The sequence below is a fragment of the Sphaeramia orbicularis genome, chromosome 16, assembly GCF_902148855.1.
Source record: "Sphaeramia orbicularis chromosome 16, fSphaOr1.1, whole genome shotgun sequence".
Classification (NCBI taxonomy): domain Eukaryota; kingdom Metazoa; phylum Chordata; class Actinopteri; order Kurtiformes; family Apogonidae; genus Sphaeramia; species Sphaeramia orbicularis.
Window position 1 is genome coordinate 56,167,582 of NC_043972.1, and position 27,999 is coordinate 56,195,580.

The 27,999-nt window shown below is 39.7% G+C and overlaps 2 protein-coding genes and 1 pseudogene across 2 annotated transcripts in view; 2 read left to right on the top strand and 1 right to left on the bottom strand.

The window, feature by feature from the left end:
• LOC115436275 (zinc finger protein 664-like) overlaps positions 1 to 27,999 on the bottom strand; it is a 1,196,486-nt pseudogene that overhangs the window by 1,140,414 nt on the left and 28,073 nt on the right.
• Positions 1 to 27,999, top strand: part of LOC115436284 (zinc finger protein 345-like) — a 589,760-nt gene that overhangs the window by 152,986 nt on the left and 408,775 nt on the right. The window lies entirely within an intron of this gene.
• Positions 11,558 to 27,512, top strand: LOC115435835 (protein NLRC3-like). Its single transcript, XM_030158448.1, is given in 8 exon segments — positions 11,558 to 11,615; positions 12,151 to 12,329; positions 18,464 to 18,659; positions 18,743 to 20,534; positions 22,670 to 22,843; positions 23,982 to 24,155; positions 25,204 to 25,250; positions 26,774 to 27,512. Coding segments are annotated over 8 exon segments (3,204 nt in total). The 3' UTR covers positions 27,358 to 27,512.

Here is a 27,999-nt window from a genome sequence, read left to right on the forward strand (position 1 = left end):
TTTCTTAAAAGCCCTGAATCTCTTCCAAAAGAAAAATGCCTGCAAACTTTTTATTATTATTGAAAAATATGACTTATGACCAGAGGTGGAGTGGTCCCTAGAGAAGTGGGTATACTCTCAATTTTTTTTTTTTTTTTTTTCTTAAGTAGTCCAGAAAAACACCTTGTCCTAGAAATAGTGACATGTCAGACTACTCTATTTACCCAAAAATTCATCAGTAGTATTTGCTCTCTATTATAAAATGATGATGACTTGATCAGGGGCAGTTTGTAGGTTTTATAGGTCACACAAGCAGCTGCATGAATGGAAATGACACATTCTGAAACCACCTTAAAACTTACCTCAGAATTATACATTCCATGAAAGTAGGTTCTCTCGATATGTGTCTCATTTGAAAGACGTTTACTTTGCCTTTCTCATTCACATTTCCAACTAGAAAAGTACTCGGAGAGCGCAGACAACCGCCAAGGCAGATCAGTCCCCCCCCCATCACCACCAAAATGTAATCATTTGTTCCTTGTGTCAGTATCAACATCAATGGAACATCTGATGTTTTGTATATTCTTGTTATATTAATTTTTTTGTATGTTCTGTCGATGAATAATAAATAAATTCTTGGAAATAAAAAATCCAAATCACATGACCTGCTCCACATGATGTCATTTCCTCCTGAAGAAAACACTGACAAGACTCAAAGGTATGTTCTTTATTTAATATAAAGTCATGTGTGAGTCAAGTGTGTATTTATCACACTCTTATGTCAACAGTGTTACTACAATACCTTTATAAATAACTTTCAAATGTACTCAGTTGTATATATGATATTTAGAGGAATCTTTCTGTTGATTTTAGTCCTGAAAACAGCAGAAATGTCAGCTATACCTGTCAACTTTGTTACCCTGTAAAGGAAACTCAAAAAGTCCCTCAGTTATATATTGACCCGTGTAATCTGTGCTTTTGATTGAATGGAGTTAAAAAAAGCCAAATGCAAACATGTCATGTATGCTACTCATATACAGATATATTGTGTAAATGGAAAAATGGGAACTGATAGAGCCATACATGATATTATGATGACACATATAATGAATTATCAGCCCTCCTTCATTTTTATAACTTCTTTTCTTTTATTCTGAAATGTTTTCCCTTCAGTGACTGCCTCAACATCTCCTGCTGCCAGCAGCCCTTACCTACAGGGTAAAGAAAACATTCAGATAGCACAGGAAAATATGTGATCTGTGCTGTCGACATAATGGAGTTAACAAGAGCCAAGTGGAAACATATCATGGAGGCTGCTCTTACTGATGTCTTGTTGGAATGGTTAAAAAAAAAAAAAAAAACAGATGACGAGGGGTCAAGACTAACCCAGCTCACCTTAGAGGTCTACTACTATGTGTTTTTAGTTCTTTCACACAAACCAGAAAAATAAAAATGTGCACGAACTATAGGCCTGTATTTATAATGTTTTGAATGAACTGTGGGTTATTTGGAAGAAAGTGGAGGTGTGACTGACTTTAGCCACTAATTCCATTATAGGGCTCTCAAACTCATTTTCATTCAGGGGACATATTCAGCCTGATTTGATCTGCAGTGGGCCAGTAAAACAATAACCTATAATTAATGACAACTCAATTTTTTTTTCTTTGTTATGTTGTAAAACAAAAACCAAAACATTAAATTCTAAAAAGACTTGTATAAACCATCCAAACAAATAAGATGTGACTAACCTGAGAAAACTGAAATTTCTTAAGGAAAATAAGTGCAATTTTAACAATATTCTGCCTCAACTTATCATTTCTACACGTGCATAATGGATCAGATCTACAAAGACACTAAACACTGAGTAACAGGAAGAAAATGGTTCAAACTGTGCTTAGTTTTCTTTAGACATTTCAGGTTGTTCATATTTGTTCCGATTATTCACATTTTATTGTTACAGGATAGTTTGTAAATGTAAACATTTTCATAATTTATTGTTATTTTTTGCACTAAAACAAAGATACAAATTTGAAGTTGTCATTATTTATAGGCATAGTGTAATATTATTTGTTTCACATCAAACCGAGAAGAAAATCTGGAGTCATTATTTTTTGTCGGATCTTCTGTTCTTATTTGACTGTATACAGGGGCGGTTTCTCATATGGGCAGAGTGGGCATTTGCCCAGGGCAGCATTTCATGATGGGCGCCGTGCCAATGATGAATGATAATAATAGTCTAATTATAATAGATATATTAGCTATGATAGTGATAACATAGTATTGTGATAATAATAATAATAATAATAATAATAATAATAATAATAATAATAATAAGGTAATAATAATAATAATAATAATAATAATAATAATAATAATAATAATAATAATAATAATGAAGTTTCCTTAAAGCAATTCTTTAAAATATAGACCTGAGCACACCTTGATGTTTTCTGAGTTCCTTTTGTTTTATTTATGTCTGTATCTGTCTGTCTATCTGTCCTCCATGTCTGATGTTTAGAACAGACAACCTGCGTGAATATATGTTGACAACTGAGTGATTTATGATCACTTTAATAGTCTCTATATAAACAGCTTTGTAACCTTATCTGCCCTAAGTCGGATGAAGGGACTTGGACCGAAACGTCACTACTTTTTTATTTTTTATAAATTCTATGGCAGCTCACTGGTTGTGCGGACCTTACTTTATTTTTTCATCAAACTTTTTGGGATCCTGCACACCTTTCATTTTCTGGATGTGCGTGTCGATCGCCTCTCTTCTCTTTAATAGTGCTCCTGCCCATTGGAGTCATGTGTCTACAAGGCGGCCATCTTGGTCCAGTGCTACTCGTTGCTGCTGTGCATTAAGTCTATAGAGGAAACAGGTGTTTGCACTATTAAAGTGATCATAAATCACTCAGTTGTCAACATATATTCACGCAGGTTGTCTGTTCTAAACAACAGACGTGGAGGGTAGATAGACAGACAGATACAAACATAAATAGAACAAAAGGAACTCAGAAAATGGCAAGGTGTGTTCAGGTCTTTATTTTAAATTGCTTTAAGGGAATTGCATTTGATTATTATTATTATTATTATTATTATTATTATTATTATCATCATCATCATCATCAAAATACTATTATTATCACTATCATAAATAATATTGCTATTATCACTGCCATATTATTAAAATTACTATTGTTATTATTGTTATTATTTTATATTATTTCGTTTGGACAAACACAGACACTACTAATGTCAGTCGGTCTGAGCGGTGGGTGTCGATGCCAAATTGTGTAACTGTTCCACTTACTTCCTGTAGCCTTCATCCGAAGCGTCTCATGATGCTGCTTTGACGTGTCTTGTTGTAGGCTGCTCAGGGGGATTTCCCAGACAGCAGGGGGGTTCTGACGAAGGCTACAGGAAGTAGAAGAAAGTAGTCAAGCAGGTCAAAACTGCTCCTGTCTGTGAAATGAATTATGTCCACAGTTGGACTTGGAAGACAGTCTGAACCTTTACCAGGTTTTCTCAGAATGACAAATCTTGTTTCTTCAATATGTTCCAGAGCAAAAACACATCCTCTGTGCCCATCTGTTTCCAGACAACATGTGTCACCACTGACCCCTTTGGAGTTTGTCCTAATTGGACCTGGACAATCACCTGCTCTGCTGCTTTCACCACCTTTATAAAAAATAAATACATAAAAAATGGAATATATGAAACCTCCAAATGTATCAGACAGAACGCCTTATGTGATGTACTGATTTGATATGAGCTTTTTGATCTGTAATTTTCACAGTTTGTACCAAAACCTAATCTGTAGAACTAAAGTGTTAATGTATTGAACAATTAGTCAACATGAAGAATACTGTAGTAATGTATGTGGATGGATGGAGCAGAGGAAGATGGAGAGACTGTGTCCAGTAAACATCTGCTATCAGACCATGAAGGTGGAGCGTGAGGGTGAACTGTGTCTGCTCTGCTGGACTCATGGAGGTTTTATGCCCAGAGGTGGACCTGAAGATCTGAACTGAAGTTAGCCCAAACTACTGAGGAAGACCCCTTTAAATAATAAGAAAGGAGGAGTCGAACAGAGTGGAAACATGAAGCACCTGCATGAAATATTCAGATCAGTATTTCCATTTGAGAGGAGCATTCCAGTCTGTCCTTCAGCTCTTCATTTATGAGGTTCTTCTCCCTCAGATCCTCCAGAGGATCCTCTTTGCCCTTTGTTCCCAGATCATGCTGGTCCTCTTCTCCTGCTCCAGACTCTCCACTCTAACCAGAGCTTCAGTAAATCTGGCCTTCAGAGCAGTGGGAAAAGCATCTAAAGCAGATCTGTGGTCCTGGTGGAAAGAGGGAGGAACATATTAAGTGATGTTTGTACCTCCTCACTCCCACTGCTGGCTCACATGCTTCATCTCATCCCTGCAGGTGTTGAACGGACCCTCTGAATTCCAACTCTGAGTATAAACCGCCCTCCTGCCGTCTTTGTCAGGTCAAAGAGGTCCTATCGAGTTCAAAACCAAGACACAGGATGAAGGCAGTGGAAGGGTCAAGTTAACAAATTAAGTTCAAAATAACTTACATTTTTACTTAAACAATCCAAATACACTCAAACAGACTGCTCCATCAGACAATATTTATACAAACAAAATCAGGTAATGTGCAATTATCTTACAACTATGACAATAAAGTTACTTTTTTTATGAATCATTTTTATTTTTACTTACCAAATCACAACAAGAAGACTCAACAAGTCATAAGTAAAAAAACAAAAAGCAATAAGCAAAAACCAAAACAAATAACAACAAAAAAAAGTCTTCCATCTTCCTTCTCCTCCCTCCAAGAATCAGTCTCAACTGACATCAGTCCCAACCAAGCCCCTCCCACTTTTGACAATGCACTTCTAACGTCTTTGTGTTTGTGACTATAATTTTTTCTGTTACAAATTGTACATTGTATACAAACTATGACAATAAGTTCCTTTTTTTAGACCAACAAACACATGTTGGTACCACAGATGAACATGTGACCGATATCAGTGGGTCAATGAGCCCGTGTCCATTGGACATCTCAGAACATTAAAGTCCAAACTGTCCAAACTGGTCCAAAACACAAACATGTCTGTCCATGTGTCTTTTCCAGTCCAATCCTTGTCCATTGTCCAAACCTAAACTCTTTGTCTAGTCTAGTGACAGATCACCATGGCAGTAGATTGGTTTGGTGGATGTCCTGAAAATGAGTCCAGGGTGCTCCAACGCTCAAACATTAGTTCCACCTGATACATGTTCTAACCTGAAGAACAAAACAAACACCCAGGACTGATCCCATGACCCCCCTGGAAAGACTTCACACCCCCCCTTTGGGTCCCGCCCCACAATTTGAGAACCACTGGATTAGACTGAACTAACATTAGTCCAAGTTCAAGTACAAGTCTGGACTGGCTGGAATCTCCAACACACAACCACAGCTCAGCAATACTGGAAACCAACAGGAAACAGGTCAAAAGTCAAAGGTCAACCCTGTGAGCCCCTCCCAGCTGAGGAATCCTCTGTACCACTGAACCCAAACCCATCCTCTATGGACTCATTTATGGAGGAAAGGTGTTGGTTCTGTCCTCATTTACTGAGGTTTTCATCTCAGGGCAGGTTTGACCTGCTGACATAAAGGATGGAAGAAGAATACGAAGAAATACTGAAGATCTGTCACTGAGGATTCATCCCAAAGTCAGTGTGATCCAGTTTAGATTATAAATGTGATAGAACTGGAGGTAAAGTTGGACCCAGATAATGGTTCCTATCAGTCCATGAAGTAACGACAGTAGAAACTGTTGTAAACATGTTCTCTGTTCTGACTCCTCCTCCTCTCATCCACTTCATGTCAACTTCCTCTCCAAACGGCAGCAGCTGTGAGTCTCTGCATCTCTCCATGAAGGTAATGTTGGACCTGTTTGACTCTCACCTCCTTCACTGTGGGTTCTTTACTTCAGTAGAAACTGGATGAGCTTTAATCCATGTGTTGGAGTCCGTCTGAAGTGACTGTGATGAGACCAAGCCTCAGAGTAGAAGCTGATGTGAAACTCAGTGGTTGAACTCAGTGTTGTCGTTGTTGATGATGATGTTACTGAGGGTCAGGGTTTTTCTCCTCACTGGTCCATAAAACTCCTCTGGACTATTTCCATTCAACTGGACCGTGTGTTGAACTGGTAACTTTACCATCAGTAAAAGTACAGAGAAAATCAACAGTCACTCAAATCAAAATGGCGGATATGAAACTCTGCTGCTTCGTGACGACATTTGATTTAATGCCGCGGCACAGAAACAGACGCTGAAAAAGAGGAAGTGGTTTAAACTCTGTTGGAAACCACGAAGAGAATATATCAAACGTAAAATGAATAAAATAACCCAAAGTAACTTATAAAACATATTTGGTAGGTATTTATAAGTACTCTGATGATTGACTTAAATGATAGATTTGTGGTAAAAAAAAAAAAAAAAATTCAAAATAAGCCTGATAACGGATCTAAAAAAAAGGAACATTAGTGTGTTTTTTTACTTACACAAATGGTTAAAACACCCTGTTCTTGACAAAATTTCACATCGTATCCAATTAAATATGTGAACTAATATGTGTTTCTATGACACCAGTTAGTGTTGGAGCAAAAATGAGCCATAATTCCAATTTCATTTGGGGCAAAAGAAAGTAACGGATCCAACCAGACTATCGTCTCAAAAGCACTGACTATTTAGTTTGAAGAAAACAGACACATAAGTTTCCAACTACAGCTGTATTATATACAACATATGGAATATAAGGAACCAGTACCTGTCCATCATTAAATGGAGTACCTGGATGTTCTTCTTTTATCAGACATTGTTAACTAAAGATGACAGTTTGTGCATTCTGCTGGAACTTAAACCTCACTGATCAGATCCTCAGGAGGGAACCCAAAAGAGGTTTTCTACCAGGACTTTGAGTTCCATTGAACTTGGACTTTCCATATTCATAAACTTCCTCTAATCCAGGGGTTCCCACAGTGGAATGCCCGCACCCTCAGGGGTACTTGGAAGAAGTCCAAGGGGTACCGGAAATATTTTTTTGAAAAATCCATTAAATTAGTCATCATGTACAGAATACAAAATAAATAAAGAGAATTAATGCAGAAATATAAAACATAATAAATACATTCATATAATAGTTTTATTGTCAATCATCTGTTGAAGCTTTGGTAACATTTGAAGAACATTTATATTTTATATGATTCAAAATAAGTTTATTTGAGTAGATAAGGAATTATTTTTGGTTGATGAAAGGTTCATTTGTTAATTAATGACCTATTTATTTATTTATTGATGACAGAGGGCACTTTTCAGTTTATGTTTTGCACAAAATTTATGTGTGTGTGTGTGTGTGTGTGTGTGTGTGCGTGTGCGTGTGTGTGTATTACAGTTAAATATAGGCCCAGGAACACATTTTGCCTTTTTTTCAATCAAAAATGCTGATGCCAGAGATGAGGGTACTTGGATTACAAAAAAAGTCTGTTTCTTGGGGTACTCCCTTTCAGTGTCTACTTCACTATAAAAAGTATATTTCAGGGGGTACTCCGCTCTAAAAAGTCTATTTTAGAGGCTACTCTGTTGTAAAAAGTCTGTGAACTGTACACTTGGTTAGCTTAAATGTTATGGAACCATGTGCTCAGGATGGTTTGGTCCAATATTTAGTACAAGTACAAAAGTCGTCAGTAGCGGACCAAAGACAAACACATGCAAAGTTCACATAGTTATCTGTAATTTATAAAACACTTGTATATGGCACCTTAAAATAGGTATAAATATCTTTACTTTCTGTACTTTTCAGTATCCAGTTCCAAGTAAAACCATGAAAAAATTAAAAACACTAATTTCATTGTAGCAGATCAAATGCCTAAAATCTCCAGGCCCCAAATTTTACATGCAAAAACATGAGTTTTTGGAAAAGGTCGTATAAAAATCTGACCACAGCATGTTGTGTGGCAGTGAGCGAGGAAATCAAATTACCGAGTTGCCTGACAACGCCACCCAGGGGAATTTCACCCCTGGGAAAATTATACAAATAATTAAAGTTAAATAGCAAGGTCACACAGGTTCGTAATGATCCACCCGGGAGAGGTAATGTCTAGTTAAAGAAAGATTTTTATTTAACAAAATGATTAAACAGTTAACAAAAAAAAAAAAAAACAAACTAAAATGTCGCACCCACCAGGCCTTCAGCCAGCACTCAGGCTGAAGAAAACAAAATAAGGGAGGACAGGGCTGAGAACTTACCACAGCGGCAGGAAACCAAAAATAAGGGGAAGGGTCCACCACCACGCCTGTGACACAACACACACACAAAAAAAGAAAACACAAGGAAACCGTGAAAACGCCACCACCAGGTTGGACTGCCGCTCAGGTACCCAGCACCTGTACCACAAAGAAAAACACAGCCATTAATAAAACAACCTGAGAGCCTCAGGTAACTGGTGGCCGACAGTGAGCAATTAAAACTCACATGCAACACTCACACTCTCACACGCATCCATCCAACATCTCCGTGATTAACTCAAAATATTCAAAACTATGAAAAATACAATTTCCTTAAAATTGTTTCAACAAATGAACATGAACAAAGGAAATTGTAAAATAAATCTAAGCAATAAAGAAACTATAAAAGACACATAAGAAACCATCTGCAACCCCCCCCCCCCCCCCCGCAGGTGGAGGATCAGGTCCGGGAAGACGAGTGGGAGCCAGACCGTCTAGAGGAGGGGGAGGTGGCAAGCCCAGGTCCGGTGGCTAAACAGTCGACACCAAACGACACCGAACAGAGACGATATCCAGTGTCCAATGCAGCAAAACAGCCAAACCAAAACAGCAACAGTCAGTACGTGTCAGGCCCGGACTGGCTAATCAGGAGGACTGGGACAATTCCCGGTGGGCCGGTATAATATTTAGGCCACGAGGGCCAGAGTTCACTTAAATAAACAAATAAATAAATAAATAAATAAATAAATAAATAAATATCCCAATCCACAAGCATCCTCATTCACAACATGTTCACTTAGATTTTCACGTTATGATCCATGTTCACATTATTTATTGACTGTATCTAAAAATATCAAAGATATTTTAAATTTAAATGAAGATATGAAATAATACAACATAAAATACAATGACTTAAATTATATTATTGTATGTACTAGGTCATCAGATCAGTGTCAGTTGAGTCTGTCAACTAGGTTGCCTGTAGGGATTCTTAAGGTCCAGCAGGTGTCAGTATTCAGTGACACAGTATAGACACAGTATCAATACAGTTTGGCAATGTGTCGAAACGCTTCATGACGCCTCATCTACGCATCACTAGCGACTTCAGACTTCAGATGAACATTTCTCCAAGTATAACTGTTTGTCAGCAGCAGCGGTTGTAGTCCAGACTGAAAATATGTCCGAACTTCGAGGTGATTACCTAAAATGTTGAGATGTTGGTTGAACAGGACAGAGCAGCACAGCCAACAACCTGGAGGGGGCGGGGCCTGAAGTGGCTCATTTGCATTTAAAGGGCCAGCGCTCCAAACCACCTTTCTGGTGTCATTACTCAGAAATAGAGTTGAAGATGGACCTGTGGAATTCAGATCCAAGCAGAGCATTTACAGTTTACGAAGACCACAGGAAAATGTTTGAAAATGCAGAATTCCATTTAAAATTAGAAAAATATCACTCCTTTAAAAAAAAAAGATGAGAAAATTACTATTCCCAGATGTACTTTCAAATCAGGGGCCTCATGTATAAAGCATGCGTATGCACAAAAACCTCGCGCACACCCTTTTCCACGCTCACGTTCAGATGTATAAAGAGTGAAATGACCGTGGAAATGTGCGGTCCTCCAAGCTAACTCCATAGCTGGCGTACGCACGTTTCTAGTGCTTTTGAACCATTGGAGACACTTAGAGGTGACACTGGGAAACTGTTAATAATGTAGAAAAGGTCATTCCTCCAATTGATGTGCACACCAGAGATACACAGAAGAACAATGAACATACCGGCACGTCATCCTACTGTCAGAGGAGCACATCCACCACCAGAACCAGAACCAGCCAGACCAATCCTAGACCCATCAATGCCAGTCCTAGATATTCAGCAAGAACCACATAAAGAGACAAGGACACAAAATTCACTCGTTGATAAATGCATTTAATGTAGTGTTCATATCTGTGAGAACATTTATAAGTCGGTCCAGGTGCTCATTGACTCCGACGATTGTCCTCATGATGTCCTCTTGTGACTCGGGTCAGCGTAGACCCATGCCAGTCGGATGGGCATCAGCAGCTGGGTGTTGGACCGGAGGATCAGCTAACACTGGGGAGGCAACAGGAAGCCTCTGTGACAGGAGGATGATACTGCGTCTCACTGTCTTCTGCCTCATTGTTGGAAAATAATAATTTTTGTGATAAAACATGAGTCAAAGTCTTGGATTTCCTCTTTGATATTTGACTACGCATGAACCTTTGTCTTGTTTGGCTGTGATCAGACTGTTGTATGACCCGTAGAATGAACTAATGTGAGACTTACACAAATACTAAATTTATTTTTATCTTGGGGGTGATCCGCGTCAGCCCTGTTAGACCAGAGTCAACCATAGTATCGTTGACTCTCTGCTCAAACAGTCTCAGTTCATCTCTTTCCTCCTTCTGCCTGTTTTGGCCTCTGCTTCGCGTCCACCTTGACGTTATCATCTGATCGTGCAGAGAGGGGAATCCCAGAGGGAATCCCACCTGCAGACCCCGCTTATACTAATTTGCATATTTAAACATGGGCATGGAGAGGTAGGAGTCAGGTACTCCAACATATGTGATCAATTCCACGCTGATTGGAATGTATAAAGGAAATGTGCTTGGATTCGGGCGTACGCACAGTTTGATTCATCTGGATTTTTTTGTACATACAGACTTTTCTGGATTCAAGCTTACGCCAGGTTTCAGTATGAAATCCACACAAGTCTTTATACATGAGGCCCCAGATCTGCCCTTCTTCAAATGGCAGGAACTTTTTCATCAACAGGAATTTTCAAAACCAAAAAATAGACAAAATTTGAAAAAAATAAAATAAAAAAAGAGCTATAACAGGTTATTGGGGGACAATTAGAATGCTTGACCACACATGTATACCTCCCCTTGACCTGTGAACACAGTTCAGAATCACAACCTGCTGGTTTGGATTTATAGGGGATTCAATGGCCTCTGGTCTGGACTGGTTTAGTCCTTCAGGTTTTAATGGAAATCTGAGAAACCATCATCACATGGTGTTGGTCGGACTGTAAACCAGTAGAGTAAACCAGTTTACGTTCAACATTTCCCATGTATTTTCTTCCTAGACTTTGAGAATCAGCTGTGCTTGGCCTTCCCTTCAGGTCCCATCATCAGCTCCAGGAGGCCATCTAGTGGTCTGACAGTAGAACTACAGCACACGTGTATCAGCCATTACACTTCAGCTCACACTCACACCACAAACACCTTCATCAAGTCCCATCTACATTAAACACACACCATATGAGATGTGGGATGCAGGTCTTGGTCCAAAACCCTGAGTTTGGTTTATCTCTGAACTGCTGGACCACAGGTGAGTTTTATCTGTGACTCTTTGAATCCAGTCAGGACACTTTGATCTGAGTCTGTGACAATAAATTGATCTGGAAACACTTTACACATGTTTCTGATGTTTAAAGTTAGTTTAAGTTCATGACGTTTTTATTGGGCTCTGATAACTGTTGACCTTTGACCTTTCACATTTATAGTTTAGTCAGTTACTAATGAACTACAATCTGATCAGGTGATAAAGAGCTGCTGTTTAGGTCAAATAAAATTTGTGTATCATTCGTTCGTTCGTTTTTAAATTTAAAACCAAAAATGTTTGGTTTTAAATTGAAAAACGAACGAACGAATGATACACGGATTAAAATCAACCAACTTCAACGTGTTCATGACCTTCCTCAGTCGTCGTCTACAGATAAAAGTCCGACACAACAGGACACATACACTTCCTGTGAAACCTTTCAAAATAAAAGTAGATCGAGCTGCTGTTTATCATGTAAAAGATGAATCTGTGTGGATTCAGGTCTGGACTGATGGTTTGTGTTCTGATGTGGATTCAGCAGAATGGATCAGAGTGAGGACAGAGAGCAGGGACCCCCTCCCTGGAAGACCACCCACAAACCCCCCACAGGACCTGGACTTGGACCTGGACCAGACTCTGCCAGACCCAGTCGAAGGCCTGTTAAGGAACTCGTGTTGGCATTTGAAGGTGTTAGGTCCACAGATGGGTGCCGGTCTACGGGTCAGAGGTGACTCTTTATCTTTCACATGTTTCTTTTATCGCTTTGAAACATTTAACATGTTTTCAGTTTTACTGATTCTTGAAGGATTTTATTTTCACATGTGCTGAATGTGTTTCTAACAAGATCCATCCTGATCCTAAGTATTTGTCCATGAAGAGTCATCGGTCTTTTACACCTCTTTATTTCAAAGAGTCTGATCATTGAATTTCATTAGATTATATATTTTAAAATCTCTCTTTGTGAAACATGAGAACCAGCTCACAGCTCAGAGGTGAAACCACCATGTTTACCTGTCTACCACTGCTGTCCATGTCAGAGCTAAAACCACTGACATCACTATTCACAGACCTGGACCTGGACCTGGACCCAGCTGTGTGTCCATGAACAGTGATCATTCCAAGGGTGGATGGATAAACTTTAAAAGACGAACTGTTCCACAGACTCAGTAAGTGAACCTCAGATCTGGTCCAGATTCACCAACAGGGTTTTCAGCTCAGTCAGTCCTAACTTTGCATTCTACGTCCGACCTAAAGTTAGTCTTGTTGAACCATCTGCATCACTTTTTCTTGACTCTAATAAAAGTCAAACACAACAGGACTCTTAACACTTCTTGTGAAACCTTTTTCATTTCTAACATTGATTATGTCAAATACCAGGATGTTCTACTGCATCAAGGAGAATGGTGTTAGTGTATTCTGTAGTTTTAAGATCCATTTATTATTATTATTATTATTATTATTATTATTATTATTATTATTATTATTATTATTTGCTAAGTTAAAAAAAAAGTGATGTTCTTTTTTTTATCCGTTACCAGGCTTATTTTTCCTTTTTTTTGGACCACAAAAACATCATTGAAGTAAATCATTATTCTTGCCATATCAAAGTACTTATAAATACCTACCAAAATATGTTTTATACGTTACTTTAGGTTATTTAGTTGAAACAGTATATCCATTTGAACAGCCATTTTATTTTTTGATCTCCTACGGCTTGACCAGGGCCTGTTGCTTTTTAAGTTTAACCTGTAATAACCTTGACATGTAATGGGTTATAGGCTGATATTACATGTATTAAAAAATATTAATCTCATGTAAAACAGTCCATTAAAACTGTCGGATTAATGTGACATTAAATTACACAACATGAATTTGTTACTTATATTAAACTACACTATGTTACAGAAAGTTAGATTTCACTGTGTTATGTTTAATTACGTAAAAAAAATGTACAACATCAACCAGATAAATATCAGAGTTCAGCACTAAAACCACTGTACCATCAATGGTCACAGACCTGGACCTGGACCTGGACCTGGACCTGGACCTGGACCTGGACCTGGACCTGGACCTAGACCCAGCTGTGTGTCCATGAACAGTGATCATTCCAAGGGTGGATGGATAAACTTTAAAAGACGAACTGTTCCACAGACTCAGTAAGTGAACCTCAGATCTGGTCCAGATTCACCAACAGGGTTTTCAGCTCAGTCAGTCCTAACTTTGCATTCTACGTCCGACCTAAAGTTAGTCTTGTTGAACCATCTGCATCACTTTTTCTTGACTCTAATAAAAGTCAAACACAACAGGACTCTTAACACTTCTTGTGAAACCTTTCATTTCTAACATTGACTATGTCAAATACCAGGATGTTCTACTGCATCCAGGAGAATGGTGTTAGTGTATTCTGTAGTTTTAAGATCCATTTATTATTATTATTATTATTATTATTATTATTATTATTATTATTATTATTATTATTATTATTATTATTATTATTATTATTATTTGCTAAGTTAAAAAAAAAGTGATGTTCTTTTTTTTATCCGTTACCAGGCTTATTTTTCCTTTTTTTTTTGGACCACAAAAACATCATTGAAGTAAATCATCATTCTTGCCATATCAAAGTACTTATAAATACCTACCAAAATATGTTTTATACGTTACTTTTGGTTATTTAGTTGAAACAGTAAATCCATTTGAACAGCCATTTTGTTTTTTGATCTCCTACGGCTTGACCAGGGCCTGTTGCTTTTTAAGTTTAACCTGTAATAACCTTGACATGTAATGGGTTATAGGCTGATATTACATGTATTAAAAAATATTAATCTCATGTAAAACAGTCCATTAAAACTGTCAGATTAATGTGACATTAAATTACACAACATGAATTTGTTACTTATATTAAACTACACTATGTTACAGAAAGTTAGGTTTCACTGTGTTATGTTTAATTATGTAAAAAAAATGTACAACATCAACCAGATAAATATCAGAGTTCAGCACTAAAACCACTGTACCATCAATGGTCACAGACCTGGACCTGGACCTGGACCTGGACCCAGCTGTGTGTCCATGAAGAGTGATGACTCCATGGGTTGGGGGATAAACTTTAAAACAGGACGTGTTTCAGAGACTCAGTAAGTGAACCTCAGATCTGGCCCAGATTCACCAACAGGGTTTTCAGCTCAGTCAGTCCTAACTTGACATTCTATTTGTTTTTATTTTATTTATTTAACCTTTATTTAACCAGGAAGTCCCTTGGGATGAAATCTCTTTTTCGAGGGACCTGACCAAGAGGCACATCAGTACAATACAAATGAATTAACAGAGGATAAAACTTACATACAGTTAAGACAGCATAAAATGGATAAAAACATAAAAAGTTGAAAACCAGTTTAAGGATAGCAGTTCCACACTTCTGTTAGACAGTTTGACAGAACAGATTTGAATTCACCCAAGGTAATGAAATGCTGAAGCTGAAGTGAGTTTTGCAAATTGTTCCATGACAAATTGTTCCATCATACCATTTTCAACGGTTTCTCCTACCAGGGTCTGAATGCTGTTATGCTCTAAGTTTTGAGAACAAGCTTTTGTAAAAGGTATAAACTTTGTCTTCTTGGCATTTAGGGCCAACTTCAAAAGGCAGAAGGAAACCTGGAGTTGATAAAAGGCAGTCTGACGCTCATCAACGGCCTGGACAACAGAGGATGTAATAGAGAAAATTGCTGTGTCGTTCGCATAAAGATGGAGTTTAACATTTCCCTAGTTACTTTCCACGTTGATAATAAAAATTGTAAACAGGGCAAGTGCAAAAATGGAACCTTGGGGGCAGGGACGTGCACAGGTAGATCTGAGGTGTCCCTAAAGACCTGCCCCTCTGGCCTCGGTGCCCTTCTGGCGATCTTTTTTTTTTTTTTTTTAATGTAATTATTTTTTTCCTCATTCAAAGAAGACAATACAGTCCACATCGACATGACATTATGATCATATTTTAATATTCAGTTAAATCCAAATAATTCGCAGTGCCTCCTGTCTTTCCCCCAGTCCTCCTCCTCTCACTGCCTCTCTCTCCTGCTCCGCTTGTGTTCCACTCTTGCTGCTCAGCAGCTCCTCTATTGCTGATCACACATCGCATGGCTTTGACTTTTTGCAAGAGACAAACTGGTCAGAATAGCGGTGCCTTTGACTTACAACTGTTTAAGCAAATCTTTGTCCTGTTCCCCACAAGTTTGGCTGGTTAGTGTAGCCAGTAGTCCAATACTAGCGTGTGTCAGCTGATTAGCTGTCACAAGCGGAGAGGTCACAGAGGTCACAGAGAGGTCACAGAGGTCACGGCCCAGTGATGCTAATTCAGTGCATTTGATAATGTGAGGAGAGATTGAGGGGCGAACAAGCAAATCGACGAAAATCCTCTATTTGTGTGAAAAGTTGTGAGTACCCGGTATATTTCCAGAGTCACAAATCTATAATAGCCTATGAATCCAAACTGTGTCTAAAAGTGCGTATTGTTGTGGTGTCAGGCTGAACAGAGGCAGTGGAGTTCGTAGTTTGTAGTTTGTGGGGAGTGGACCAGAGGAGCAGATCAGACGTGACCACCCAGACACTAGGCTTCATGATACATTCGCATTGATTGGAGTATTACACATAATATGAAAGTTAAATCGAATCCCCTTTTTTGGAAATTATTGGGATGTGAAGTTTCAGATTATTATATTATTGTCAAAGTCGTTGTTTGTCATTATAATAAGTTACACAAGCATGAAAAAAAATCTGTATGTCTACAACACAGGCGTCCAACATGTGGCCCAGGGACCAAATCCGGCCCGCCAAAAGGTCCAATCCAGCCCCTGGGATGAATTTGTGAAATGCAAAAATTACACCGAAGATACTACGAATCAAGGATGTTGAAATCATTTTAGGTCATTTCAGTCTAAAGTGGATCAGAACCAGTAAAATACTTTCATAATAACCTATAAATAATGAAAGCTGTAAATCTGTCTCTTTGTTTTATTGTAAAAAAAGTAAAATTACACAAAAATGTTTACGTGTACAGACAAGCTTTTTACAAAAAATGTGAATATCTGAAATGTCTTAAGAGGAGTATGTGGAATCTTAATATTCTCCCTGTTAATGTTTTGTGTATTTGTAGATCCACTGTGATCTCTAAGTTGTGATTCACTTGTATAAATGATAAACTATGGTGTAATATTGTTAACATTGCACTTATTTTACTAACAAATTGTCAGGTTGTTCATATTTGTTCATGTTATGTTCAAGTACAATTCGTAGATGTAAACATTTTCATTACAGAATTTACTTCTTACACTCAAAGTTCTTATCCTATTATTTATATTATTTGACTGGTCCGGCCCACTTTAGATCACATTAAGTGTATGTGGCCCCTGAACTAAAATAAGTTTGAAACCCCTGGTCTACAATGTTCATTGTAGTGCGCGATTTGATGTTTCTTATTCATCAATTGCAGCAAAATGCCAAGAAAGGAAAGAGTAAAGAAACAGAGGGACAGAGACTCTCAGCAGGCAGCCCACAGTACCAGCTCTGTTCTGTCCTGGATCAAGCCAAATGTCAGTCCTTCTGCACAGTTGTGTCAGTGTGCAGTCCTAGATTTGTTCTATGATACTGGTTTGTTCAGGTTGATAGAGGTTGTTCAGTAAATGAGTGATTGTCATGGTTATGTGACTCAATTTTGGCTTTGTAGATTTTTACATGGTTGGATGGTTCATAATCCTCCTCTAGTCATTTTTTTTTGCTCCTGGACTCTTCAGGCCTATGCTCATTGTACTTTACAAGTAGAATGTTTTTTGTTTGTTTTTTTCTAGTTATTTAGTGTGAAAAGTGTAAGGCCATTGCAGTAGCAGTACATTGTTTTGTAGAATGCTAACATATGTGTAATACTGAATAAACAATGATGGCAAGTTATTGCAGACCAATATTTATGAAAACGCTGCAGATCAGGATTGTCAGACTCGGGAGAGGGGTGCCCTTTTTCGTTGGCTGAGGACCTGCCCCTCTAAATGTCTGTGCATGCCAATGCTTGGGGGACTCCCTTAGTAAATTCCATAAAATTGGATTTTAAGCCATCAACACAAACACACTGTGTTCTATCTGAAAGATAATTCCTAAACCACTCAACAGTTCTATGTTCGACCTAAAGTTAGTCCTGTTGAATCGTCAGTGTCACATGGTCTTTTTCTTCAGTCTATGGTTCAGACGCTGGCAGGAGAATCACACTAAACCTGATCAAAGAAAACCTGTTGTTGTAGTGGGAGCTGGTTCTGGATGATACTGGATCAGAATCTAGGGTTGATTCCTGCTCCATTGAACACCTTTGTATCATATGTTGTGAGTGCAGATGGTGAGGGGACACATTGTTAAGACAGAGCTGTTGGTTTCATCCAAATGTTGATGAGATCAACTAAACCCAGTGAGTGTGAAGCTCCAAACAGACTCACATGTTGATTCTCAGTGGGATCAGCAGGACCAGGACACCTTTCCCACTACAGGGGGTCATGTGACTTATGTTGACATCCAGGTGTGTCCACCTGTTGGTGTCAGTGTGGACAGACGTAATGTGAGCTCATTGTTGATGATTGGTCCACAGAGTGGAGCAGCAGAGCTCAGAGGTTCCCACTGGTCTACAGGATCAGACTCAGCTGGACTCCATATTTAAGGTGTGTACATGTCCAACATCTACTGGTCCATCTGTTCTGTCCAATCATCTCCTGCTGCTGGTTTCAGACCAGTGGACATCACTGTGTCCAACATGGACCTGAGCTTTGGTCCATGGGTGGACTTTGTGTCTTTCATCATGTTTTGTGTTCCAGCTGCTGGAGGAGAACATCTGCACTTTTGTCAAGAACGAACTGAAGAAGTTCCACCAGGTTCTGAGTACAGATTACCCAGAATGCTTAGAGAGTCTGAAGGATGAGGATGAAGAGCAGAGGAGGAGGTCAGAGGCTTTTCTGAAGATCACACTGAACTTCCTGAGGAGGATGAAGCAGGAGGAGCTGGCTGAGCGTCTGCACCGCAGTAAGACCATTCTGTACAGATTGAACAGATGAAAATACTTGGATTTACTGTGAGACTGATGGTTTATCTGGGTCTGCATTCAGGAAGTCAGTCTGGAGTTCAGCAGCGGAAACTGAAACGTAACCTGCAGCAGAAGTTTGAGTGTGTGTTTGAGGGCATCGCTAAAGCAGGAAACCCCGAAACCCTCCTGAACCAGATCTACACAGAGCTCTACATCACAGAGGGAGGGGCCACAGAGGTCAACCAGGACCATGAGGTCAGACAGATTGAAACAGCATCCAGGAACCCACACAGACCACCAACAACCATCACATATGAAGACATCTTTAAAACACCAACTGACAGAGATCAACCAATCAGAACAGTGCTGACAAAGGGCGTGGCCGGCATCGGGAAAACAGTCTTAACACAGAAGTTCAGTCTGGACTGGGCTGAAGACAAAGCCAACCAGGACATCCACTTCATATTTCCATTCACCTTCAGAGAGCTGAATGTGCTGAAACAGAAGAAGTTCAGCTTGGTGGAACTGGTTCATCACTTCTTCACTGAAACCAAAGAAGCAGGAATCTGGATCTTTGAAGACCTCCAGGTGGTGTTCATCTTAGACGGTCTGGATGAGTGTCGACCTCCTCTGGACTTCAACAACACTCAGATCCTGACTGATGTTACAGAGTCCACCTCAGTGGATGTGCTGCTGATGAACCTCATCAGGGGGAACCTGCTTCCCTCTGCTCGCCTCTGGATAACCACATGACCTGCAGCAGCCAATCAGATCCCTGCTCAGTGTGTTGACATGGTGACAGAGGTCAGAGGGTTCACTGACCCACAGAAGGAGGAGTACTTCAGGAAGAGGTTCACAGATGAAGAACAGACCAACACAATCATCTCCCACATCAAGACGTCACGAAGTGTCCACATCATGTGTCACATCCCAGTCTTCTGCTGGATCACTGCTAGAGTTCTGGAGGACGTGTTGAAGACCACAGAGAGAAGACAACTGCCCAAGACCCTGACTGAGATGTACATCCACTTCCTGGTGGTTCAGGCCAAACTGAAGAACGTCAAGTATGATGGAAGATCTGAGACAGATCCACACTGGAGTCCAGAGACCAGGAAGATGATTGAGTCTCTGGGAAAACTGGCCTTTGAGCAGCTGAAGAAAGGAAACCTGATCTTCTATGAATCAGACCTGACAGAGTGTGGCATCGATATCAGCTCAGCCTCAGTGTACTCAGGAGTGTTCACAGAGGTCTTCAAAGAGGAGAGAGGACTGTACCAGGACAAGAGGTTCTGCTTCATCCATCTGAGTGTCCAGGAGTTTCTGGCTGCTCTTCATGTCCATCAGACCTTCATCAACACTGGAGTCAATCTGCTGTCAGAAGAACAAACCACATCCCAGAGGTCTGGATCTGCACAGACTCAGTTCTACCAGACCGCTGTGGACCAGGCCTTACAGAGTCCAAATGGACACCTGGACCTGTTCCTGCGCTTCCTCCTGGGTCTATCACTGCAGACCAATCACAGACTCCTACAAGGTCTGATGAAACAGACAGGAAGTAGCTCAGAGACCAATCAGGAGACAGTTGCGTACATCAAGGAGAAGCTCAATGATAAACTGTCTGTAGAGAAAAGCATCAACCTGTTCCACTGTCTGAATGAACTGGAGGATGGATCTCTGGTGGATCAGATCCAACAGTCCCTGAGAGATCGAGATCTCGCTATAACTCATCTGTCTCCTGCTCAGTGGTCAGCTGTGGTCTTCATCTTACTGTCATCAGATAAAGATCTGGATGAGTTTGTCCTGAACAAATACTTTGGTTCAGAGGAGGCTCTTCTGAATTTGCTGCCAGTCGTCAAAGCCTCCAACAAAGCTGTGTGAGTCCAGACAGAGTGGAGTTTATTGAATTTAGAGTCTGGTTTAGAGAATTTTTCTACCTTATTCATTCCTTGTCAAACCACGACACTGATCATATTAATCAACATCATAACTTGATGGAATTCACATCCAATCCACTTCATGTGTATGACAGTAGGAGCACATCTGATCCAGTCCATCAAACATGTGAGTTAGTTTATGGTGGACCATAGATTTAGATCCTGTTTGGTCTTCAATGCTGGTTCCAGATTATCTTTAAATAAATCTGTAAATGTATGTGTTACTAAGACCCCCAGATAAATAAAGGGGTCATAACCATCATCATAAATGAACAGCAGTGAAGGTCCATACGGTTTGTCTGAGTGTTAACAGGAAATAGTAGCTCTGTGATACATTGACTTTATAACCTGATATTTGACCAAAACTAGTGATTATCTGTAGAACTATTGGAACTGAAATGAAGTGGAGTTTAGTGAAGATCAGTTTAATCTGCTGCTGTTTTTACACAATCTGTTCTGTTTCTGCAGATTGACTGTCTATGGCCTATCAAAAAGAGGCTGTGAAGGTCTGTCCTCAGTTCTCAGATCCCAGTCTTCTAGTCTGAGACATCTGGTCCTCAGTACCAACGACCCGAAGAATTCAGGACTGAAGATCCTGTCAGATGGACTAAGGAGTCCAGACTGTAAACTGGAGACTCTCAGGTCAGATGAAGTTAGAATCTGAATTCAATTCTTTCTGATCTTTTGGTCCTGACTGAGTTTTATTAAGTCATGTTGTACTTGTTTAAATGAAGGTGTATTAGATCTAGAGCTGCACAATCAAGTCAGTCACAAGCAATGGGGACTCATCAATAGAGGGCGCTATGGGGGCCGCCCCCCCGTCTCACATGAAGAAGAATATGATAGGAATCACCTAAAATAATTTTACAAAAACATGAATATTTAAATAAATGAGTAATACATGATACAGGCCATGAGTACTGTGTATAATCTGCATTCAAGTGGAGTTTAAACATGTTTTCTGTCGTTTAGTGCAGGGGTCACCAACTCCGGTCCTCAAGGCCCGGTATCCTGCGTGTTTTGGATATTTCCCTCTTCCAGCACACCTGGTTCAGTTAATGATCAGCTTATCATCAAGTTCTGCAGAAGCCTGATCACAATCTAATGGCTCCCCCCCCCCCCCCCCCCCCGATCACCACCAAAATTTAATCATTTCTTCCTTGTGCCAGTATCCACATTTCCTGAAAATTTCATGAAAATCCATCCATAACTTTTTGAGTTATCTTGCTAACAAACAAACATGCATGCACGCACACAAAGCAAAGTGATCACAATACCTCCTGCCGGAGGTAATCACTAAATCAACCTGCGTAATTATAAAATTGAAAAAGACGACAACTTAAAGGTCAGGATTTAGGTGGATTTATGGTGATCCAAGCTAAAAAGATCCAGATCTGATTCTGGATTTGGTGCGACTTTGAAAAATTTTCCCATTATAATAGATAGGAAGTGGATTGATCCAATAAATCAGTAAGCATCAATGATATCAAGTTGGAATTTAAATTTTTTACAAATCTGATTGGAATATCCCAAAACAGGGGCTATTTCTGTAATATAATAAATACACATAGGTGGGTGATAATAAATGGCATCTGGATACATTTCCCAAAGCTTTTAATTTGGCCGGTAAGCTACAGGGCCATTGGTTCTCTTTTTAATTTCCCCGCTGTGGATGTAGTGTGTGTGTGTGTGTGTGTGTGTGTGTGTGTGTGTGTGTGTGTGTGTGTGTGTGTGTTTGTGTGTGTGCGTCAGTCTCCATCTCCCTCACTCCCACCCTCATATGTTTGTCAATGGTTGGCTTCAGCTGTCAATCCACAGCAAGCATTAAATAAGGTTTGTGGTTGGCTGGCCTTAGCGGTGCATTCATGGGCAATCATAAAAATGAAATTTGTTGTGACTTCCAGAGCTGTACATGCAGGGCGAGCGCAGGGGAAATCTGTATTATTTATATTGTTGCTTTTTCAATATTAATATCTTGAATGTTTATATCTAGATATGGATACAATAATGATATATCGTTCAGCCCTACTTCAGTCCAGACCTGACCTGATCGTATCATCATCTGTGTCCTCCAGGTTGAGTATCTGTAACCTGTCAGACAGAAGCTGTGAAGGTCTGTCCTCAGTTCTCAGATCCCAGTCCTGTAGTCTGACACATCTGGAGCTCAACAACATGGACCTGAAGGATTCAGGACAGAAGATCCTGTCAGATGGACTAAGGAGTCCAGACTATAAACTGGAGACTCTCAGGTCAGATAAAGTTAGAACCTGAATTCAGTTATTTCTGATCTTTTGGTCCTGACTGAGTTTTATTAAATCATGTTGTACTTGTTTAAATGAAGGTGTATTAGATCTAGAGCTGCACAATCCAGTCAATCACAAGTGTAATCACTAAATCAACCTGTTAGGGATGGAAATCGAGAACCGGTTCTTTTTGAGAACCAGATACCAGTAGCTCGATTCCTTGGAATCGTTTGCCTGCCTGCTTAATGATTCAGCTTATCAATTCCACATTTGTTGCGCATGCGCGATGACGTCATGCATACGCTGCATTGTTTTGGTCAGAATGTAACCAACATGGTGTTGAGGCAGAAAACGGTCCAAAAAGAAGACACCAGGTCCACTTGTAACACTTGCAAAGCTTCCATGTCTTCAAAAGGGTGGAATAAAATAATAAAAACATGGTGGTGCAGTGGTTAGCACTCGTGCCTCACAGCAAGAAGGTCCTGGGTTCGATTCCAGCACCAGTCGACGGGGGGTGGGACCTTTCTTGTGGAGTTTGCATGTTCTCTCCCCGTGTCTGCGTGGGTTTCTCTCCGGGTACTCCGGCTTCCTCCCACCATCCAAAGACATGCACTGATAGGTTAATTGGTTAATCTAAATTGCCCATAGGTGTGAATGTGAGAGTGATTGTTTGTCTCTATATGTTCAGCCCTGCGATGAACTGGTGACTTGACCAGGGTGTACCCCGCCTTCACCCCTATGTAGCTGGGATAGGCTCCAAGCGACCCCTGTGACCCTAGTGAGGATAAAGCTGGTTCAGATAATGAATGAATGAAAAAAATAAATGAAACACTGAGCAGATGGAAATACTGTGGAAAACATGAAAATCACAACATTAAGGTGTTTGTACTTTTAAGTTTTGGTATTTTTACATTAGTTTCAGTTTTTATGTTTGATTTGACATTGTTAAATGACTCATCTGTGCATTTGATTTGATAAACAAGCAAACAGACTCAAATTACAATTAAAAAATGTGTTTTTCACTAAATTGTGCAGCTTTATTTGGATCTGAGCTGTAGAGCAAACTGAGATCTATGTGGACTGTGATGGTCCTTCAGTCCAGACCTGACCTGATTGTAATCCAAATATCATCTATGTCCTCCAGGTTGAGTATCTGTAACCTGTCAGAGAGAAGCTGTGAAGGTCTGTCCTCAGTTCTCAGATCCCAGTACTCTAGTCTGACTCATCTAGACCTCAACAACATGGACCTGAAGGATTCAGGGCTGAAGATCCTGTCAGACGGACTAAGGAGTCCAGACTGTAAACTGGAGACTCTCAGGTTTGGATTGTTCAACCAGTGTGAACGATGATGATTAAAACCATGATGTACATGTAGTGGATCAGTCTGACCTGGTTTTCAGACCAGCTGTTCAGTGTCTGACATGAAACACATGCATGTTCCTTTATTTCTATGAAACAAACACAGGAACTAAACTGTATGAAGATGTATTTGAACCAAATGAGTCTAAATCTGCAGATATGATCCAAAGGACAGTAAAGTGTCTACAGTCTGAGGGTTGGACTGGAGTGGAACTGGTTTGTCTGTTCAAACACTGGAACCCAAGAACCATTGAACCTTTGATTTGGAGGTGGTGAAGGATGTTCATTTATGCACTTGATGTTTTTGGACCAATATCTGTACATTTGTGTCTTTATTTGGTCAAAGTCAATCTTCATCCAGTTAAATTTGTCTGAGTAACAATAAAAGATCAGGTCTTTCCAGACTATGGACAGGGACTGGACTAATCTGAGTCTGTGTTCAGATCTTGTCCTGAACCGAGTCAGTCAAATAGAAACTGGCTCCAGGTAAATCCCATTTGGAAGGAAATCCATCCACAGAATAACTGTGTCCAACAGCTGACGCTCCTTCTTTCCTCCTCAGATGATGTGTGATGTTTTGTGTTGCAGACTGTCAGGATGTCTGATCACAGAGGAAGGATGTTCTTCTCTGGTCTCAGCCTTAAAGTCCAATCCGTCCCATCTCAGACTGCTAGACCTGAGCTACAACCATCCAGGAGCCTCAGGACAGGAGCTGTCTGCTCTAGTGGAGGATCCACACTGGACACTGGACACTGTCAGGTATGGACTGAGCTGATGCACACACAGATAATGTGTGATAGAACAGGTGGAGCTGACAGGAACACTCTGTCACAGCTGATTCCACATCCTTTACTGAAGTTCCAGACCACGGTCACAGATACAGACGTTCAATAAGGGACTGACAGGAACCATTGACTGGATGTGAACAGAAAAGCTGGAGTGGATCAGAGTGATGGAATGTCCATGTTTAATGCTGCTCTAACCCCCCCCCCTCCTCCTCCTTTCAGGTTGGAGCCCAGTGGAGTCCGATGGTTGAGACCAGGTCTGAGGAAGTGTAAGTGGATTTATATTGAATTACAGATGAAACCCAACCTGAACATACAGTGAGAGCTGGTACCACATTAGAAAACACATCAACTGTCAGTGAAGACAGTGGGTGAGCTGACAGCTGATTGGTCAGGACACGGATCACATGACACAAATACCCTGAGGGACAAGTCCTCAGAACCTCAGACCATTGGCCAATCACACCTCCTCTGTCTTTATGGATCATTCTAGTGTCGTTCTTGTGCCGCTGTCTGATAAAGGTGGAAAACGAACAAACAATAAAGTCAAAAACACAGCTGAGTCGATCAGGAGGAAAGTTTGTCACAGTAACAAGTTCAACCCAAAACATCAAATCACTTCCATAAATATTTATTATCTATTAGATAAAGGCTGTAATATTATGGATTTAATGGACAATTAGGAAAAAGGGAAAGATTAAATTAATAAATCTGTGTAAAGGTCATCACTAATACAGTTTGTTTTTGATCAGAAGGTTTTTGACAGTGAACTTGGAGACACAGACTGAACAGAACCATTGGAATGAAATGTCAGTAAATTCCAGTTCCTGTCTATCTGTCCTTGACTACTGCCTACATGACATTAGACAGAAAAACCACAACTACAACTCACATCTCAGAGCTTCTCTGAAATAAAACTCACAAAGACACGTTTCAGACCAGACCTTTATTTGTCTCCATCATGAATTTCCCCAAAACCATCAGAACTCAAACCTGTGGAGGTTTAAAGTGCTGTGACGCTGCAACCCATCAGTGATCTGCATTGGAACACACATAATCTATGAGATCACATGATCAGCATTTATTTAGTCACATGTTTATGTGGAAGATTTTCATGATAACTTCATGACTTCTTTGTTTGGTCTTTGTATGAACTACTAGGACTTGTACAACTATCAGTACTTGTGTTTAATATAATACAAACTGAAACAAAATTAACAAAAAACTAATTAAATAGAGTGAGAACAGCAAAGTTACAAAGGACATCCTTTAAATATTCAATAAAATCAACATTTTATTAATTTTCTTTGATTATTTTCTTCATTTTTCTGATTATTTTGTTCGGTTTGTTTCATTTTTGCTAATTTTGCTGAATCATTTAATATATTTTTTAATTAGTTTTGTTAATTTTGTATTTAATTTAGTTTTTTATTCATTTTCATTTATTTTACTGATTGATGATTAATTTGACTAATTAATGTGTTCAGTTTTTTTTCCTTTTGTTGAGTATTAGTGTTTGTAATGTGGTACCAGGTGAGGTTGTGTAACTGTGGTTTTATTTTCACACTGATGCGGCGTCTTTCCTTGTGACTGCACAGCTAGCAGCTAGCTTACAGCTATAAAACTCACACATCACCAATCCAACATATGGTCATTTGTGTCACAGTAACAGTGTGTGAACCAGGGACACAATTACAAACAACAAGACATTCTCTAGTCTTTCCCTAAAGTCAAATCAAGCTAATCGCTGATCAATAACTGCAGCCGTTTTGTGTTTTCTTCTGTCCATCAGATTTCTGTGAACTCACCCTGGATCCAAACACAGCGAACGAAAAACTCAAACTGTCTGAAAACAACAAGAAGGTGGAACGAGTGGAGGAGGTTCAGTCATATCCTGATCATCAGGACAGATTTGAGAACTGCTATCAGCTGATGTGTTCAACTGGTCTGACTGGTCACTGTTACTGGGAGGTCCAGTGGAGAGGACAGGTTCATATAGCAGTGACTTACAGAGGAATCAGAAGGAAAGGAGAGAGTACAGACTGTGGGTTTGGAAGAAATGATCAGTCCTGGAGTCTGTTCTGTTATGAAGGTGGATACGGTGTCTTCCATAAAAACAAATACACACACCTCCCTCACTCCTCCTCCTCCTCCTACTCCTACTTCTCCTCCTCCTCCTCCTCCTCCTCCTCCTCCTCCTCCTCCGGTACAGTATCAGTGTATGTGGACTGTCCTGCTGGATCTGTGTCCTTCTACAGAGTCTCCTCTGACAAACTGATCCACATCTACACTTTCCAAACCACATTCACTGAACCACTGTTTGGAGGATTTAGACTGAGGACACAGGGATCCTCAGTGTGTCTGTGTGATGTGTAGATGTGTTTTATAGTTGTGTAGTTGTTTTGTATTGTTGTGGAGCTGTGTAGATTTGTTATGTACAGGGTGGGGAAGCAAAATTTACAATATTTTGAGGCAGGGATTGAAAGACAGTGTATGACCAATTAGTTTATTGAAAGTCATGAGAATTTATTTGCCACAAGAAAATTACATAATAGAAAATGTTTTTATTCTATGTGTCCTCCTTCTTTCTCAATAACTGCCTTCACACGCTTCCTGAAACTTGCGCAAGTGTTCCTCAAATATTCGGGTGACAACTTCTCCCATTCTTCTTTAATAGTATCTTCCAGACTTTCTCGTAATAGTTTTGCTCATAGTCATTCTCTTCTTTCCATTATAAACAGTCTTTATGGACACTCCAACTATTTTTGAAATCTCCTTTGGTGTGACGAGTGCATTCAGCAAATCACACACTCTTTGACGTTTGCTTTCCTGATTACTCATATGGGCAAAAGTTTCTGAAAAGGTATGGATAATAGTGTTAGGTATGATTATGACATCAATATATGTTTGGTTTCAAAACAATTGACGTAGTGCCTGCTGAGAAAAAACAACTAAATGTTCATTGTAAATTTTGCTTCCCCACCCTGTAGATTGTATTTAATGCCTGCTGTTTTCTTA